The following is a 13,536-nucleotide window of genomic DNA, read 5'->3' as shown; positions in this document are numbered from 1 at the left end:
CCCCTGCCCCGACGACCCCTGCCCCGACGACCCCTGCCCCGACGACCCTGCCCCGACGACCCTGCCCCGACGACCCCTGCCCCGACGACCCCTGCCCCGACGACCCCTATACTGACGACCCCTGCCCCGACGACCCCTGCCCCGACGGCCCCTGCCCCGACGGCCCCTGCCCCGACGGCCCCTGCCCCGACGACCCCTGCACCGACGACCCCTATACTGACGACCCCTGCCCCGACGACCCCTGCCCCGACGGCCCCTGCCCCGACGGCCCCTGCCCCGACGACCCCTGCCCCGACGGCCCCTGCCCCGACGACCCCTGCACCGACGACCCCTGCGCCAGCAACCCCTGCATGGACAGCTCTGTACTGACAGCCCCCGCACTCAGGACCCTTGCACGGAGACCCCTGCCTGTTGTGCACTCCCCAGGAGGGCAGTGGGGTCGAGGACTTTGTCGGAGGAACTTGACTGCGCCCTGCAACCGAGGTGGCCCCCATGCTCGAGCACCCGGGCACTCTGGCTCCCGTGGCTCCCGTGGCTCCCGTGGCCCCCGTGCTCGAGCACCCGGGCACTCTGGCTCCCGTGGCTCCCGTGGCTCCCGTGGCCCCGTGCTCGAGCACCCGGGCACTCTGGCTCCAGTGGCTCCCGTGGCTCCCATGGCCCCCGTGCTCGAGCACCCCGGGCACTCTGGCTCCCGTGGCTCCCGTGGCTCCCGTGGCCCCCGTGCTCGAGCACCCGGGCACTCTGGCTCCAGTGGCTCCCGTGGCTCCCGTGGCCCCGTGCTCGAGCACCCGGGCACTCTGGCTCCCGTGGCCCCCGTGGCCCCCGTGCTCGAGCACCCGGGCACTCTGGCTCCCGTGGCCCCCGTGGCCCCCGTGCTCGAGCACCCGGGCACTCTGGCTCCCGTGGCCCCCGTGGCCCCCGTGCTCGAGCACCCGGGCACTCTGGCTCCCGTGGCCCCCGTGGCCCCCGTGCTCGAGCACCCGGGCACTCTGGCTCCCGTGGCTCCCGTGGCCCCCGTGCTCGAGCACCCGGGCACTCTGGCTCCCGTGGCCCCCGTGGCCCCCGTGCTCGAGCACCCGGGCACTCTGGCTCCCGTGGCCCCCATGCTCGAGCACCCGGGCACTCTGGCTCCCGTGGCTCCCGTGGCCCCCGTGGCCCCCGTGCTCGAGCACCCGGGCACTCTGGCTCCCGTGGCTCCCGTGGCCCCCGTGCTCGAGCACCCGGGCACTCTGGCCCCCGTGGTTCCCATGGCCCCCTGTGCTCGAGCACCCGGGCACTCTGGCTCCCGTGGCTCCTGGCCTGCGCTGTCCGTCCGTCCGTCTCCCCAGGCGCCCGGTGCCCGGCGCGCCCCTGACCCACGGACGGCCCTGCTGCAGGTGGCCGCTAAGCTCCAGGAGGCCGAGCGGGCCCTGCGTGACCAGGAGCAGGCGCTGAGGGCGGTGACCCTGGAGCGGGACCAGGCCGTGGAGGCTCTGCGGGGGGCCGGGCCCCTCCCCGGACAGGAGGTGCAGGTAGGAGCGCCATCCCCGGGCCCCCCGGGCCGCGGGGGAGCAGCGTGAAGCGCCCCAGAGCCAGGGCCGAGCCGGCCTGGGACGCGGCGCCCCTCCGCGCGTAAACCCTCCCTCCGCTGGGCTCTCGCCGGGCCGGGCTGCGGCGGCTCGGCACGCGCTTGGCAGCCGCGAGGCCCAGGGTTCGCCAGGAGGTTCACTCGTGGGGCCGTAGTTCCCACAGGAGGGGGAGCGACGTGGCGTCTGCCCTGGCCCAGGGGGAAGCCCTGGGGTTAGCGCTTGAGGAACCTACCGGGTTCCTTTATCCCCGCTCCCCGCCAGTGTCTGTTGTTCAACTCCTCAACTCGGGTGAGACGGAATGCCGGTGTTGTTGCGATCTGCTTTGCCTTTCTGGGTGCCGTTACTTTGGTCGACAGTCGGACATGTCTCGGTGGAAGGTCACCGTCCCCACGACCTGGGGCTCGCCTGCCCCCCAGGCCGCCTTTCCCCTGCCTCAACACAAGGGGGTGCCCTGGTGCCAGGTGCGAATCTGCGCTGTGCCCGCAGAGCCCCCTGCCGCCCCAGACTTGGTCAGAGCCCCCCACCCCCGCCCCCCAACTTGCCGGGACACCCCCAGGGCCCCGTGGCCCTGCTGAGCAGGGAGAGGCAGCCCCTCACAGGCTCATCGGGCGCGGGCCACGAGTAGACAGTTCATTCTTCTTATTTTTTTATTTATTTAATGCCAGTCCTGGGGCTTGGACTCAGGGCCTGAGCACTGTCCCTGGCTTCTTCCCGCTCAAGGCTAGCACTCTGCCACCTGAGCCACAGCGCCACCTCTGGCCATTTTCCATATATGTGGTGTTGGGGAATCGAACCGAGAGCTTCATGTGTAGGAGGCAAGCGCTCTTGCCACTAGGCCATATCCCCAGCCCTGACAGTTCATTCTTTCCGAGGTCCTGAGGAGGAAGTGGGTGCCAGGGTCCCCTCCTTGCGCAGTCTTGGGGCTCACAGCAGGTGTTTGGCCTTCTCCTGCTGCCTGCGAGTCAGGCCGTGCTTCCCAGATCCTGTCAGGTCGCTGCTTTGCTGCTCATTGACTTTGTTTTTGAACTCTGGGCCTGGGCGCTGTCCCTGAACTCCTTAGTTCAAGGCCAGCGCTCTACCATTTTGAGCCACGGCACCACTTCTGGTTTTCTGGTGGCTCACTGGAGACGAGAGCCTCACGGACCTCGCTGCCGGCTGGCTGTGTGTGATGACAGGCCCCTGCACAGGAGCGTGATGGAGACGCGCGCGGAGCCCTGCCCCCCGCCGAGGCCCAGCAGCTGCGGGAACAGAACGCAAGTCTGCGGAACGCGGTGTCACAGATGAGGAGAGAGATGGAAACCCTGAGCCTCCAGATCCCCCCCTCCTCCGGGTTAGGAGAGAACCCCGGGGCAGACCCACCTGACCCTGGGGCCGGAGGAGACACCGCCAGGCCAGGTGAGCGCAGGAGGGAGGGAGGGGGGAGGAGGGAGGGGGAGGAGGGAGGGAGGGAGGAGGAGGGAGGGAGGAGGAGGGAGGAGAGGGAAGGAGGAGGAGGGAGGGGGAAGAAGGGGGAAGGGAGGGGGAGGGGAGGGGGAGGGGAGGAGGAGGGGGAAGGAGGAGGGAAGAAAGAAGGAGGAAGAGCCCCCACTTGCTTCAGGATCACAGAAACTGATATCCAGGGCTGGGGTGTAGTTTGAGGTGTGGCCCTAAGTCAAACTTAGGGTCTGGCACACAGTCTTAGTTCTTTGTTGGTCATGGGGCTTGCACTCTGGGCCTGGGCACTGTTTCCTGAGCTCCTTTTGCTGAAGGCTGGTGCTCTGCCACTTGAACCACAGCGCCACCTCTGGTTTTCTGGTGGTTAGTTGGAGACCAGGCTGGCTTTGAACCGCAGTCCTCAGGTCTCAGCCCCCTGAGTAGCTGGGATGACAGTTGTGAGCCACCAGCCCTTTACTTGCTATCGCTATCCCCTCGGTCGTGAGGCTTGACCTCGGGGTGCCGTCCCTGAGCCCGTTTTGCTGGAGGAGGGCTCTGTGCCGCGTGGGGTCACAGCACGCTTCCCCGCAGTACTGCACTGGAAGATGTTTCCAGAGCCGGGGCAGGCGCCCCCCGTCCTCCCAGCCACTCAGGAGCCTGCGGTCTGAGGACCGCGGTTCAGAGCCAGCGCGGGCGGGAAAGCCCGTGAGACGCCCTTCCCTCCAGTGAACCACTCAGAAAAAGCCCAGGTGGCGCAGTGGCTCACGTGGCAGAGCGCTGGCCTTGAGCACAGAGAGGCTCAGGGACGGCGCTCAGGCCCTGAGTTCAAGGCCCAGGACTGGGGAAGGAAAACACAGCGCGTAGCCTCCAGCCGGGCTTCCTGCGCGGAGCTGCTGTGCCCCCCCCCCCCCCGTGTGGGGACAGCTTCCGGGGGGGGGCGGTGTAGGCTAGGCTCTGGAGTTGCATTCTGGGGAGGAGGGGGGTGGGGGCGGCAGGGGTCAGGCGTGGCGCGAAGGCCGTGGGAGCGAGTGTGCAGGGCCTGAGCTGGGCCCCCGTGTTTTGCAGGTTATGTTCTGGCCCTTGAGGCAGAAATCCAAAGCCTGCAGCGGAAATTCCAAAGCCTGGAGGAGCAGCTGGTCAGCGCGCCAGAGCCCGCGGCCCGGGGCGCAGAGACCGGAGGTGAGGAGCCGCCCCGCGCCCCCCAGAGTCTCCCGCCTGCGCGGGGAGTCACGGGACACGTGGGCTGCTGTGTGGCTGCTTCCACCTACGCTGGGCTTTGCTTGCCAGTGCCAGGCTGTTGTCCATGGCGCCGGGCCGCCTCAGCCTCCGGGGGCGCAGCCCGTGCCCCGCGGGCCTGGCCGTCCAGCGCGCCCTCTCCCGGGTCGTGGGCGCCGGGCTCTGGGGCCGCCTCAGCCTCCGGGGGCGCAGCCCGTGCCCCGCGGGCCTGGCCGTCCAGCGCGCCCTCTCCCCCCGTCGTGGGCGCCGGGCTCTGGGGCCGCAGCTTCCCCGGCCGCCCTGACCGGGGCCGCCCCGCCTGCCTTGGGCCTGGCCCTGGGGTGCGGAGCGGGAGCCGGGGAGCGGGAGGGGCGGCGGGGCGGGGTCCTTCCCGGTGCGTGGGCCAGGGACCGGCTCTCCTCTGCGTGGCTGTGTCCATTCTTACCCTCTCGCCCTCGCCATGCGGCTGTCGTGCTCTCTCCGGAGCCTGCCCACGTGGACATGCTTTGGCTTCTAGTGGGGGTCACTGGGTCGAGCGGGGGGCCTGCCCGCGGTGTCTGGCCTACCCCCCTTGCGGTTGAGGTGAGCCCCAGTGGGCGGGCTGTGGTCCCCGTGTGGACGGCTGACAGTCCCTGAGCCTTTCGTTTCCCTGCTCCGGAGGTTCTGTCAGCGTTCTGTCAGACTGAAGTTAATTTTCCCTGAACTAATTGGTACGATTCAACGTTGAAACTACGGGGGCCTGGAGTTCTCTTTGTGGGGAGGAGATTTTAAACTGTCAGTTCCGTTTTATGCATAGTTACAGGACTGACTGTACGGATTTTCCTTTGATGATAAGTTATACAAAGAAATGGTTCTTCATTTCGCTTTCACGCTTCCGGCTTCAGCGGGGTCTGCTGGTACACTCGATGGTCCCAGACACACAGGAGGCAGAGGCAGGAGCTCAAGATTTCTAGTCCAGCCGGGGCAAAGGCCAGCAAGACTCTCATCTCAAAAATAAAATGCACAGCCGGGTGCTGGTGGCCCACACCTGTCATCCTAGCAACTCAGGGGGCTGAGATCTGAGGGTCACAGTTGGAGACCAGCCGAAGCAGAAAAGTCCACGATACTCTTATCTCTAACCACCAGAAGACTGGAAGTGGCACTGTGGCTCAAAGAGGTAGCGCACTAGTCTTGAGCTAAAGAGCTCAGGGACAGCACCCAGGCCCCGAGTTCAAGCCCCATGACAGAAAAATAAAAAGGTAAAAAAAAGCAAGCCCAGTGCCAGTAGTTTCCATCTGTAATCCTAGCATCCTAAGGAGTCTGAGATCTGAGGAATGAGGTTTAAAGCCAGCCCAGGCAGACAAATCCACAATATTCTCATCTCTACTTGTAAGTGGAGGCACGGCTCGAGTGTAGAGTACCAGTCATGAGTAAGAAAGCCAAACAAGAGCTTGAGGCCCTGTAACCCACATGCAGAGAGAGCGGATGGCCCTATAATTACAGCACTTGGGAGGCCGAAACGAGGTTCGTTCATGAAATAGACTCCAATCTCAGTACAAAGACCCTGTCCAAAAAAAAAAAAAAAAAGAAGGGGAACGTGATGGAGAGCTTGAGATGTTTGGGAAATACTGTAAATATGTGGAAATGCAACAGTGAAATCCCTGGTGTAAATAACAGAGGGGAAGAAGAAGAAAAGACAAAATCAGTATTAGACATGGAGAAAATGGACAACATTGCGTATTAGAGGACCTACAAAATCAAGGGTTGACTTTTTGAAAAGGCTATAAATAAGCAACGCCCCGTCTCTCTCCCCTTCTGAGACTTAACGAGAATGAACAAGAGAAGAGGGAGGAGTTGCCAGGTGAATGCATGGGAAACACTCCATGAATGTTTAGAAAAGCACAGGGCCAGTGGAGCAGTCCTCCCAGCTGCTCGGCGAGGGAGGAGGATTGAGACTCCAAGCTAGCTTGGGGGGCGTAGCAAGTCTGTGTCTTTCTTTTTCCGTGTGGGTCCTGGGGCTTGAACTCAGGGCCTGAGAGCTGTCCCTGAGCTCTTGTGCTCAAGGTGAGTGCCCCGCCACGTGAGCCACGGCGCCACGGCTGGCTTTTTGGGTAGTTGATCAGAAGATAGGCGTCTGACGGGCTTTCCTGCCTGGACTGGCTTCCAGCCACGATCCTCAGATCCCAGCCTCCCGAGTCGCTAGGATTTCTGCGGGGGAGAGCGTCTGGCCACCAGCCAGTCTGTGTCTTCAAGCAAGCAAGCACACCAGCAAATCTCTCAGGATGAGCAGCTTCGTTTTTCTCTTTGAGAGTACTAGGGTGTGAACTCGGGGCCTCCATTGAGCCTCGCTTCCAGCCCTTTTCGCACTGGTTGTTTTGAGGCAGGGTCTTGCTCACGGCACACCATTCTCCATGGTTGGGCTGAAAGATTCACACCACCATACCTAGCTTCTTGAGACTGTCCTGACAACTTTTTTCTTGGCCAGTTGGGCCTGGAACCATGATCCTCTCGATCTTTACCGTCCAGGATGACTGAGACACCAGGCATGAGCCGCAGGTGCCCACTGGCTCAACAACCTTGTACCGGGCCGGGTGGGCTCTGTGCGGGCCGTGGCCTCCGCGGGCCACCCCTGCCCCCCCCGCCCCCCTCACGCTCCGTGGGTGGGGTGGGCTCTGTGCGGGCCGTGGCCTCCGCGGGCCCCCCTGCCCCCCCCGCCCCCCTCACGCTCCGTGGGTGGGGTGGGCTCTGTGCAGGCCGTGGCCTCCGCGGGCCCCCCGCCCCCTCATGCTCCGTGGGTGGGGTGGGCTCTGTGCGGGCCGTGGCCTCCGCGGGCCCCCCCTGCCCCCCCGCCCCCCTCACGCTCCGTGGGTGGGGTGCAGTCTCACCGGTGGCCTCCGCGGGCCCCCCCTCACGAGGCTCCGTGGGTGGGGTGCAGTCTCACCGGTGACCTCCGCGGGCCCCCCCTCACGAGGCTCCGTGGGTGGGGTGCAGTCTCACCGGTGACCTCCGCGGGCCCCCCCTCACGAGGCTCCGTGGGTGGGGTGCAGTCTCACCGTGGGCCCCCCTCACGAGGCTCCGTGGGTGGGGTGCAGTCTCACCGTGGGCCCCCCCTCACGAGGCTCCGTGGGTGGGGTGCAGTCTCACCGGTGGCCCCCCTCTCCAGGAGGAGCTCCCGGGCCCGCCCTGGCCCGCACTGGACTGGCGCTCAGGAAGCTCAGAGACAGGGTGCTGCTCTTGGACATGCTGGTGACGGAGCTCAGGAAGAAGGTGAGAGTGGCCCGCGGAGGCCCGGGGGGGGCCTTCCCGCCAGAGAGCCGCCCCGGAGCGCCCTGTGACCCCATGACGCGGGAGGGAGGCGGGCGGGCCCGCGGTTTGCAGCCCCGGCTCAAGTCCCCCGGGGTGCGTTGCTCTGCGCGCTGCTGCCCCCTGCTGGCAGCTTGCGGTGCTGCCGGGAGCCAGCTGCGCCCAGCCGCGGGTTGCCCCCTTTAGGAGGAGCCCTTAGGCCGCGGCACCATTTTACATGCATGCCCCCGGCAGCGGGTCAGAGTTCAGACGCCCACTCTTCCCAACACCCGCTGCTCCCATCTCTTACCTATCTTTTTTATTTACCTATTTTATTCTAAGATGGTGGTCAGACTGCATCTGACTACTGACTGGCGTGTATGTGTGTGCATGTGCGTGTGTGTGCACGTGTGTGCACGTGTGTGCGTGCCAGGGTTACAGGTGTGAGCACCAGTGCCTGGCTTGAGTTTGTGTGTGTGCGTGTGTATGTACGTTTGTGAGTGTGCATGTGTGCGCACGCGTGTGTGCTAGGGTTACAGGTATGAGCACCAGTGCCTCGCCTGAGTTAGTGTGTGTATGTGTATGTACATGCGTGTGTGTACGTGTATGTGTGTGTGCGTATGTGTGCGTGCGTGCTAGGGTTACAGGTATGAGCACCAGTGCCTGGCTCGAGTTAGTGTGTGTGTATGTACTAAGGCTTGAACTCAGGGCCTGGGCACTGTCCCTTTTCCACTTAAGGCTGCTTGAGCTACAGCTCCACTTCCAGCTTTTTTTTTTTTTCCTAAACGATCATTTATTATCTTTAGTAGTTACCCAAAGGATTTGCCATTCAGCAAAGCAGTTTGTGATGGCAGCGCATCTTGATCAATATCATTCCCCTCTTCCCTCGATTTTCCTAACTTTGTAGTATATGTGTTGAGTTTTATGGCTGCATCCCCTCCCCCCCCCCACATCTATCCCTCTCCTCTTGATCCCACCCCTACCTTTCCAGTACTCATTTCCTAGTCTTTATTTGGTTGGACTGAGTTACTGTTTGAGTTCTCCCCCGAATCAACCCCATTTCATGAGTACATTTGTGTGCGCTTGGATACCGCCCTGGACTTGCAGCTTCTTGGTGATTAGTTGGAGATCAGAGACTCAGGAACGTCCCTGCCCGGGCTGGCTCTGAACCCCCATCCTCAGATCTCAGGCTCCGGAGTAGCTGGGATGACAGGTGTGGACCGCCGGCTCCCAGCCTCTCAGGTGTTTGCCCGTCTTGTCCTGCTCTGTGCCTTGCGCCACACCGCCACGCATGTGCACACGTTCTCATGAAGCACCAAGAGGGACCCGTTCGTTCCTCTAAATCCATACATCACACCTTCCCATGGAGTCTGTGTCTTCTGCCGAGCAACCGATCACTCGAAAGCCGACTGACGTGACTGCCTGGCTCCTGCCGGGAGCACTGCCCAGAGCAAGGCCTGAGCTTCCCTTTGCTCTTCAGTTCGCTTGTTTAGTCACTGAACTGCTGACCGACTGCGTGTGTATGCAGGGTGCGCTCTTAGGTGTCGGGTCTGCGCCTGTTGGGGTGTCACCAGCCTCGGCCCCACCCAGTATTTCCTGTGGCCTCTCTTGGTCACTGAGGAACTCCGTGAACGTGGGTGCTTTTCATTCCTGCCTGAGCGGTGAAGACAAGCCCGCACAGGAGGGCTTTCAACCTCTTCCAAACTACTTCTAAAACATGGGGGTCTGGGAACATGGCTTAGTAGAGGGCTCGCCTCGCATGCATGAAGCCCTGGGTTCGAGTCCTCAGCACCACATACACAGAAAAAGCCCAAAGTGGCGCTGTGGCTCAAGGGGTAGAGTGCTGGCCTTGAGCAAAAAGAAGCCAGGGACAGTGCTCGGGCCCTGAGTTCAATCCTCGGGACTGGCAAATAAATATAATACAGTGTAATAAAAGTGTAAGTAGTTGTACAAAGGTTTTGATTCTGGAGGTCACACTGAGCACAGGGCATCTTGGTCTTGTCACCCTTCCATCTTCTCCCCATCCAGCCCCCTAACAGCCCAGCCCTCGAGTACCGTAGTTCAGCTTCCGCACCATGCACGTTCAGTATAGCGACTGCATTCGCTACCCCTCCCCCCTTTCGTGCCCACCCCAGACTCGTTTCAGCCTCCTGGTATGCAATTTGTTAAACGGTTATCTACCTGATTTTACACACACACACGCACACACACGCCTTGGAGCCCTCCTCACTTCTTTATTTAACAGTGCCCGTTTACAACGTGTCCTCTCTGCTGTATGTATGCCATATTCCCGAAGTAAGCTATTTGAAACGGGTTGTCTGTGGTGACCCCGGAACAGGAGCGGGCAGGGCAGGAGAAGCGGGCTTACCCTCTCGGGCACAGGACAGAAAGGACAGAGGTGGTGCATGTGTGTGTGCATGTGTGTGTGTGTGTGTGTGTGTGACTTCCTTTCAGTCTGGTGGCTTTTCACCTGGCACAGGAGCTCGCGCGTGCCGGCCTCCGGGAGCGCTGTGCGGGGCGGGGGGGGTTCCAGAGCCTCCGGGAGCGCTGCGCGGGGGGGGGGGGGGGTTCCAGAGCCACCTGCCCCCCCCCCCCGAAGCCGTCCTGGGCCTGTGACTTCTGAGCCCTCTTTCGCACAGGGACTGGACAGGGACTCTCCCTTGACCCAGGCCCCCAGCTTCTGTTCTGGAGGCCTCCGTCTGGGCCCCTCGCAGCTGGGGTGCCAGGCATACACCCCCAAGCCTGGCTCGCTGGCCGAGCGGCCTTCCCCTGGGCTCGCCTTGAACTGTGGTCCTTCACGCTCTTCCTCCCCGGAGCTGACTCTTCAGATGGCGCCACTGGCCCCGCGCCCTGTCTAGCGCGCTCCGGGCTGCCCGCAGCTCTCGGTGGCCTCTGCGGTCACCCCTGCCTTCCTCTCAAACTGCCCCACCACTGACCTGCATTTCCTAGAGGGGTCGTCCCTGGCCGGGCCGGGACTCAGGCCACCGTTCTGACCTGGCCTCGTAGGTGCGGCGGAGGCCCCTGGAGCCCGGGCTGCGGCACGGGGTGGAGCAGGTGCAGCTGGAGGTGCAGGAGCTGCAGACGCAGGTGGCCGAGCTGGAGCGGCATCTCGGGGCGGCTGGGCAGGAAGGAGGGGCGTCCCCCGAGCAGGGCCCCGCAGAGGTGAGTCCCCGACTGCGGCCCCCACGGGCCTGTGCCGGGGACGGGGCCCACGGTGTGGTCCAGTCAGTCCTGCCCAGAGCCTGGGTCCCCACCTCCCCCTCGCCCACCCCCCTGGGGCACCAGAGGCCCCCGCCGACCCTCCGCAGGGCATGCGCGCTATGGGCCCACGTGGCTGGCTGCGGGGCTGCGGGGCTGCAGGCCCAGGCCGCGGAGGAGGAGGGCGCGTGGCGCCTAGCCCAGCCTCTGTCGTCCTGGTGTGACACAGCCCTCGACACCACTGCCCGCCGGCCCTGGACACGGGCCTTAGCACAGTGGACGGCCCCGTCCCCGTGACCTCCGGCCACGATGGCACGCTCCCCAAGGGACGGCGGCTCCCCAAGGCGCGGGCCATCCCTGCCCTGCCCTGCGGTGACCGGTGGTGCTGGGTGCTGACCCGCAGTGACTTGTCGCCCCCTGGGCTGCCAGTAGTGACCTGCGAGGCTCCGGAGCCCTAGGAAAGGACGCGGTCTGCAGCCAGGCGCGGTGGCACCGCAGGGCCCAGGCTTGGCGTTGAGAGCAGCCCGGGCCCCGTAGTGAGACCCTGTCTCCAAACATCCTAACGTCTGGATGCGGCTGGAGCCCTCCCGCAGGAGCAGGCCAGGAGCCGCAGCCCGTGCGCGTCCCCGTGACAGGCTGCCCCCAAGAAGAGATACAAGGAGTGGCAGGTAGGGCGCGGGACTGCGGGGGCCGAGGCCCCCCCACCCCCGGTGCCCGGCCTTCCGGCTCTGAGGGGCCGAGCCGACCGGTCCCCAAGTCCAAGCTGCGTCCATCCCAAGGGCCCAGCACCCGGACCCCCTGGGGCCCCGTGCCCATGTTAGCTGCGGCGGGGCCCTGCTGTAAGGTCAGCTGAGCGACAGCTCAGCATTCGTGCGCAGGCCCTGGCCAGCGCCGCCTGGCGGTCAGCCCCAGGGTGCAGCCAGCAGAACGTGTCCATCCCACGTGGCCAGAGCAAAGGGCAAAAATGGCTGCAAATAGCCAGGCCCGGTGCATGCTGGGAATCCCAGCCACTCAAGAGGGGGCCTGAGGAGTGTAGTTCAAAGCCAGCTTGGGAAGGAAAGTCCGTGAGGCTCTTTTTTTTCAGGGGTGGGGCTTGAACTCAGGGCCTGGGCGCTGAGCTCTTCGGCTCAAGGCTGGCGCTCTACCGCTTGAGCCACGGCGCCACTTCCAGTTTTCTAGTGGTTAATTAGAGATGAGGGTCTCGTGGGTTTTCCTGCTTGGGCTGGCTTTGAACTGTGATCCTCAGATCTCAGCCTCAGTAGCTAGGATGACAGGCGTGAGCCGCCTACACCAGCCCTCGAGACTCTTACCTGCTATTAACCATCAGAAAGCTAGACGCGGTAGAGCACCGGCCTTGAGTGAAAAGCTGAGGGACAGTTCCCAGGCCCTGAGTTCAAGTCTCAGGAGCCACACAGAAAGAGAGAGAGGAGAGAGGGAAAAGGAAAGAAGCCTTGTCAATCCGCCAAGTGCGGCGTGGCGGCTGTAGCTGCGGCCGCCCGGCCGGGAGGCAGCCCCTGAGGTCGACCCACCGTGGCCCGCCGCGTGGCTTCCGAGCTCTCCCCCTTCCCCGGGTCTGCGTGCTCCGCGGCCCGGCAGGGCCTGAGGGGCCGGAGCGGTCAGCCCCCTGCTACAACAGGCCTCCGAGCCCCACCCCCTGGCCACCGGTGGGTGCCAGGCAGAGAGGGGGGCCGTGCTGCTGGGGCCGTGCGGCCAGTCTCGCGGTCACTGACGTCCGTTACCTCAGACAGGGAAACGGGAGCACGCAAACGCGGCCCGTCCCCAGCGCCGAGCCCCGCGCCCAGAGCCCGGCCCCCCACCCCTGCTCTGTGCCCGGGGCCGGGACTCCTCAGCCAGGGCTCCCACTGGGGATGCGTGGGCCGCGCCCAGTGCCTGCCGGAGGGGCTGTGCTCGCCGAGGCTAGACCCTGAGAAGTCAGGAGCTTACGCCCGGCCCGGCGAGCTGGCCAGGGAGGAGCGCGGGTGCCAGTGGGGGGCCCGTCTCCCCCTGGGAAGATGCCTGTGGGGCTCCAGCCAGCCCGGGCCCCCCATGTCGGGGGGAGGAGCTTGGCCGGGACCCGACGCGTGGACGGTCCCGGGCGGGCGCGGCTGCGGCGTCTGGGCGGGAAGGAGTCGCGAGGATGAGGGGCACCGGGCGGGGCCCGGCTGTGCCGGTGGGGCCCGGGGCGGCCCTGCGGCCGCCGGGGCAGCGGTGGGTCACGGGTGAGGAGGGTGGAGGCTGGCACACTGCCCCTGCCCAGGGGGGGGTGGGGGGCGTGGTGGCAGCCCGCCGTCCAGATCCAGGAGCGGGGAGGGGCCTCCGTGAGACCCTGTCTCCCGAGACCACGGGGCCGCGCAGGAGGCTGAGATCCGAGGGTCGCAGTTCAAAGCCAGCCTGGGCAGGAAAGTCCATGAGGCTCTTATCGCCCAGTCAACCCCCAGAGCACCGGCAGCGGAGCCGTGGCTCCGAATGGCAGCAAGCTAGCCTCGAGTGAAGAAAAGCTCCGTGCCCGCGTCCAGGCCCCAAGTTCAGGCCCCACGACCCACCACAGCGGCCGCGAAACGCAGAAGGGTGCCCCGAAGCCCGTGGAGCCCCCGAGCGGGAGCAGTGGCCCCGGGGGCCGCGCGGGGGCAGTGTGGACGCCCGGAAGCTTCCAGCCCACGCGCGGAGGCGGCGCCCGCTCAGAGGGAGGAGCGGCGCCAACCAGGCGCACCGGCTCTGCCCGGGGGCGCCGCGGGGCACCAGGCACACACAGGAGCGGCAGCTGCGTGCCACGGAGTGTGTCTCCAGGGGGGCACGGGGGCTTCAGAGAGGCCACCGGGCCCTGAGCCCAACAGAACATAAGCGTGGGCCAGAGGCAGAGCCGGGGGGCCTGCGGGCCCGT

General features: G+C 65.0%; 1 protein-coding gene across 1 annotated transcript in view; it reads left to right on the top strand.

Moving 5' to 3' along the window:
* The window catches only part of Ccdc57 (coiled-coil domain containing 57), a 48,766-nt gene that overhangs the window by 27,118 nt on the left and 8,112 nt on the right, over positions 1–13,536 (top strand). The window contains exons 10-14 of the mRNA XM_048366917.1: positions 1,377–1,511; positions 2,744–2,963; positions 4,047–4,160; positions 7,339–7,442; positions 10,464–10,619. Of these exons, the coding sequence (XP_048222874.1) occupies positions 1,377–1,511; positions 2,744–2,963; positions 4,047–4,160; positions 7,339–7,442; positions 10,464–10,619 (729 nt within the window). The remainder of the gene's footprint in view (positions 1–1,376; positions 1,512–2,743; positions 2,964–4,046; positions 4,161–7,338; positions 7,443–10,463; positions 10,620–13,536) is intronic.

The sequence above is a fragment of the Perognathus longimembris genome, chromosome 17, assembly GCF_023159225.1.
Source record: "Perognathus longimembris pacificus isolate PPM17 chromosome 17, ASM2315922v1, whole genome shotgun sequence".
NCBI lineage: Eukaryota > Metazoa > Chordata > Mammalia > Rodentia > Heteromyidae > Perognathus > Perognathus longimembris.
The sequence above is the reverse complement of the archived record's forward strand: the minus strand, read 5'-3'. Positions and strand labels throughout refer to the sequence as shown.